Source organism: Dipodomys ordii, unplaced genomic scaffold (assembly GCF_000151885.1).
Source record: "Dipodomys ordii isolate 6190 unplaced genomic scaffold, Dord_2.0 Scaffold19, whole genome shotgun sequence".
NCBI classification, from domain to species: Eukaryota; Metazoa; Chordata; class Mammalia; order Rodentia; family Heteromyidae; genus Dipodomys; species Dipodomys ordii.
Genome location: NW_012267235.1, coordinates 13,001,539 through 13,006,564, shown reverse-complemented (window position 1 = coordinate 13,006,564; position 5,026 = coordinate 13,001,539). Strand labels below are relative to the sequence as shown.

At 51.4% G+C, this 5,026-nt stretch overlaps 1 protein-coding gene across 2 annotated transcripts in view; it reads right to left on the bottom strand.

The window, feature by feature from the left end:
* Positions 1-5,017, bottom strand: part of Pld2 (phospholipase D2) — a 34,529-nt gene extending 29,512 nt beyond the window's left edge. For both annotated transcript variants that reach the window (XM_013013488.1, XM_013013489.1), the window contains exons 1-10: positions 4,874-5,017; positions 4,365-4,474; positions 4,158-4,288; positions 3,903-4,045; positions 3,348-3,453; positions 2,964-3,029; positions 2,765-2,823; positions 2,546-2,638; positions 2,310-2,462; positions 956-1,105 (exon numbers count right to left, since the gene is read on the bottom strand). In XM_013013488.1, the coding sequence (XP_012868942.1) occupies positions 956-1,105; positions 2,310-2,462; positions 2,546-2,638; positions 2,765-2,823; positions 2,964-3,029; positions 3,348-3,453; positions 3,903-4,045; positions 4,158-4,288; positions 4,365-4,473 (1,010 nt within the window). In that variant the 5' untranslated portion in view covers position 4,474; positions 4,874-5,017. The remainder of the gene's footprint in view (positions 1-955; positions 1,106-2,309; positions 2,463-2,545; positions 2,639-2,764; positions 2,824-2,963; positions 3,030-3,347; positions 3,454-3,902; positions 4,046-4,157; positions 4,289-4,364; positions 4,475-4,873) is intronic.
* Positions 5,018-5,026: the final 9 nt, after the last annotated feature.

Below are 5,026 nucleotides of genomic sequence, written 5' to 3'. Positions count from 1 at the left end.
GGTTCAAAGCCAGCCCAGGCAGGAAAGTCTGTGAGACTCTCATCTCCAATAAACCACTAGAAAACCGGAAGTGGTACTGTGGCTCAAGTGGTAGAACACTAGGCTTGAGCTGAAGAGTGCAAGGACAGTACCCAAGCCCAGAGTTCAAGCCCCATGACCAACCAAAAAAAAAAAAAAGAAAGAAAGAAAAAAAAGACTTTATCACCTATAAATTACTCAAAAAAGGTCAAAAATGGTGCTGTGGCTCAATTAGTAGTGTGCTAGCTAGCCTTGAGCACAAACAGGCTTAGGGACAGCGCCCAGGCTAAGTTCAAACCCCAGGACCAGCATTTTCTCTCCCTCCTTTACTCTCTCTCTCTCTCTTTCTCTCCTTCCACAACTCTTCTTGCCTATTATAAAGTTCAATCTCCAAGGCTTAGCATAATGGACCATATAGAATCAGTTGCTTCAACTCCCAATCTACTTCTCAAATATACCAAGCTATTCTATTCTCTGCCTAGACTTCCTGCTCTATTTTCTTTATCCTACTAATGCAAACCTTACCATGTGCCTTCAGGGAACTGGTCCTGACATCCCTTCCTCAACTATATACCACAATACCAGTATGGCAAATTCATAGGGTCTTCCAATTAGATTATGTTCTTTCCTAAACCAGATAGATAAGCCTGTGCCTTACAGCCAGCACCAGACCATGGGCACAAAGTAGACGCTTAATAAGATGCTTATTAAACATTTATGTGAAAGATAAATTGGAGAGATTTGACACCATAAACACAGAGTCCATGTAACTTATAAGGTGAAAAGAGGTTCTGAGCAGATCACTGAGTTTGGCACTTAGGAAGGTTAAAAAGGCATCAGAAAAATCAATGAGGTTAAAGAGGTCAGAAGAAGTCAGAAAGAAGCAACAGCATCAAGAAAGGCACAAATGAGCTGGAGAAGGACATCAGCATCTTACCACCGGGTGAGGGTCCCAGGCCGGGGTGGGGCATAGCTGTCGTGTTGATGTAGCTGGAGGAAGTCTTTGCCTGGGCCCTGTGCCAACTCAGTGATCTCTTGGCCCCACCACCGTGCCTGCCGGTAGCTACTGCACTTGAGAATCAAGGACCTGGACGGGAACAAGGAGATGACCACTAATCCTCCTTCTCCTCCATACCTAGGGTCTTCCCAGAGACCTCCCCACTTTTGGCTGTCATCCATGCTATCTCTTAGTCTCTAATCAGGACTCCGTAGACACAGGGCAGATACCTGCTTTACTCAAAGTTGGGTTACCAGCAACCCACAAATACTGTGTCAGGCACAAAGTTTGTTGAATGAATAAATGAATAGAATTCTCTTTTTTGGTTTTGTGATTTGCTTTCTGCTTTGGAGACATGTCACCCAGGCCTCAAACTTGCTAAGTATCTCAGGCTGGCTTTGGACTTTCCCAAGAGTTCCTCCTGACTGATCTTCCTTAATATGGGGATAACCCAATATGACCCATCACATCAATCTTCAGGCTTACACTGACTAATACCTGACCCTAAGATATCCAAAGCATCTGGTTGGACTAGTTTCCTAGTTTAAAAAACTCATCAGCCAGGTATGGTGCTTCACACCTCTAGACTCCCAGCATTTAAGAGGCTTATGAGTTCAAGGCCAGCCTGGGTTACATAAGAAGAATCTGTCTCAAAATGAAACAATGAAAAGAAGACAAAAAGAAAATACTTGGTGCCAGTGGCTCACACCTGTATTCTTAGCTACTCAGGAGGCAAGATCTGACCATCAAATTTCAAAATCAGACCAAGCAGGAAAGTCTATGATATCTGTATCTCCCATTAATCACCAAAAAGCCAGAAGCAGAGGTATGATTCAAGTGATAGCTTGCCAGCCTTGAGTGAAATAGATAAGGGACAACACCCAGGTCTTGAGTTCAAGACCCAATATGGGCACCAAAACAAACCCCACCATGCCAGATTGAAGGTGGGAACTGGGTGTAAAACAGGCTTTCTGCCAGGCACTGGTGGCTCACACCTGTAATCTTAGCTACTCAGGAGGCTGAGATCTGCGGATATTGGTTTGAAGCCAGCAGGGGCAAAAAAGTCCCCACGAGACTCTTGTCTCCAATTAACTACCAGAAAACTGGAAGTAGGGCTGTGGTTCAAAATGGTAGAGCACTAGCCTTGGGCAAAAAGAGCTCAGGGACAGCACCGAGGCTCTGAGTGTAAGCCCCACAACTGACAAAAAAAAAAAAAAAACAAAAAAACCCAAAACCAAACTTCTTTCCTGCTCAACTTCCCTCAGGGATGACTCTCATACCAGGGATATCTTACCTGTGGGAGGTATCAATCCGCACTCCATACCGGGTCTCTGTACTCCTTTTCCCCACCTGCACCTCGAAGCCAGGATCAAAGAGCTGAACAAATGAGATGTTGCCAGTCTCCAGGCACATGTACAGCAGAAAGGAATCCTTCACCACCAGCCACCTGCAGTGGAAGGGCTGTGTACAATCCTCCCTGCCTGGTGCTCTGCCCCCGCCATTGCCTGGCTGTTTGGCCCTAGACCTCACCTCTTGGACCAGCGATAACAAACTTGGTCCCGGCCACAGCAGGTGAAACCAGGAGCTCGATGACCACCTGAGCGCTTCCGGATCACCCCTTCCCTGTAGGGAAAATCAGGAAGCAATGCTAGATGGAGACTCCAGACTCCTTTACTGTCTGCCTCATTCTCAGGCCAAAAGAGATGAAGAGAGATATCTGCAGAGGGCTGGATGAGGGGCTACACTCACAGTCCTTTGGAGCCCAGTTCTGGGATAAAGGAGAGCTGACTGACTTCCAGAAACTCTGTCTGTAGAGGAACGAACATACAGGTTTAGGGGGAGACCTGATTTTCAACTTCCCAGCCCCTAACATTTCTCTTGGCCTCCTAGGGGTCTGAGATCCTCTTCCACCTCAAAAGAACCCCAGTGTCCAATCCCTGGACCTTACCATGGCATGGTAGTTGCGATAGAATGACATAGTTAGGAGACGGTTGAGGTAATTCTCCAGGTATTTCTGAAGGGAGATGGAAGAGGGAAAATAAGATGGACCAGGTGGTGGTGGCTCAGGCCTGTAATCCTAGCTACTCAGGAAGCTGAGATCTGAGGATCACAGTTAAAAACCAACCTAGACAGGAAAGCCCATGAGACTTAAATCAGAAATGAAACTGTGGCTCAAAGTGGTAGAGCACTAGCCTTGAGTGAAAAAGCTCAGGGACAGTACCCAGGCCCTGAGTTCAAATCCCAAGACCAACAAAAGTTAAAAAAGAGAAGAAGATGGGCCAGAAAGGCTCTTGCGCCCTGGATGCTCAGAGGACATGGTGTCCAGTCATACCTGTTTACTGGCTGCATGTCTGGTGGAGCCCTCAGGGCCTCCTCTGGGTAGAGGGGGCATCTCCGTGTCAGTTGCCTCTTGGGCTGGAACATAGGGAACAGCAAAGCTGCAGAACAGATGAGGTCAGTAAGAGCTGGGAGGCGTGGGTACCTGACATACTAGAGATGGGGGCTTGGAGGAGGGGCAGAGCCCTCAAGGCTAGCAGGGAAAAAACAAAACCAAACCAAAAAAAAGGGCTTTCTACCCTGGGATTGGAGACAAGAGAAGGGGGAAGTTGCCAAGGGCATTTTGGGCATCCAGCCTGCCTGAGATGCTGGCACAGAACCATGAACAGGGAAAGCTGAGCAGGGAAAGTTTCCTAGTAACCAGGGTCAGGAGACGGGGGAACCAACAGCCAAGGAATGAGACAGGAGTGTTATTGCCTGAGAAGGGGGGGGGGTTAGAAACAAAGGGGGTTGTGTCTTGGGGAGTCAGAAAGACAGGTGATGATGGCCTGGGGTGGGGAGACAGAGCAGGAATGAGGGGGACCTGCCCAGGAAGTAGGCTGCCCCTCACCGAGCCAGGGGAAGCAGACTCATCAAGACTTTGTGTCTCTGGAGGTCGCGATGTAGCTCCTGGAAATGACGGAACTTCTTCTTCGTTGTCCAGGTAAAGTCGCCATGAGTCAAGCGGACAGAATATAGGGTACAGGTTCCCACCTAAGGGCGTAAAGAATTCAATGTATGTCCCCTAGTAGTGTCTTAGGCCCTCGGATCTGGGCAGACCTTCCTCTACTGACCACCCCCCACCCCCCAGTGCCAGCCCTGCTACCTTAGATCCACTGGTGTATCTCTCAGTGCCCACCACCTCGGCTGTGACAGGGACTCCGGGGGCGAACACCAAGGGGTGCACCTTCAGAGGCTGAAGGTTGTAGATGGCCAGAAAGGGGTGCATCCGGTCAGCTGTGAGGACAGAAAGCCCAAGGATGTAGACTCAACCTTAAATTCTCACCTCTTTGAGGGCCATCCTCCTAAGTACCTGGGTCCTCTCCTTCTCTCAAAGTGTCCACTTCATCAGGCTCCATGTGCAACTGGCTGGAGTTCAGGTAGTCTCCATAAGGGAAGGGGCTCTCCTGGGTTGCCGTCATCCTAGGAATATGAGGACGTTTCAGGGAGGCGATCGGCCCTAAAGAAAACCTCCCCGACCCCGAGCCCAAGTCCCTCCCCCACCGCCGACCTCGGCCCGCACGCAGACCCCGCCCCGTCGACACCCCTCTAGCCCCCACCCCTCCTTCAGTCCCGCACGCAGAACCCCCCCCCGCGCCGGCCCCCTCCGCGCGCCCCCCCCATTCCGCGGGCGGGGTCCTGGGAAACACCCTTGCAGGCCGGGATGGCCCGGAACTACGCCGGCGCCGGAGCGGAGGAGAGAAGCGCCGGAGGGCTGAGCCGCCTCGGGGACCCCGGGGCTCAAGCCGCGCCAGCCTCGCTGGGAACGGGGGGTCCAGGCGGGAATGAGGAAGTCACGCGCTCCCCTCCCGGGAGACAAACCCGAAATCTGGGCGTGCGGCTGATTCCAAAGGCCCGGCAGCTCCAGCCTGCTCCCCAACCCTTCCCGATTTCCGGGGCCCGGGACCCTCCGCTCCCCGGGCCCGCTCACCCAGGCTGCGGGCGCCGGCACCCGCGCAGCGCAGCGAGCAGGGC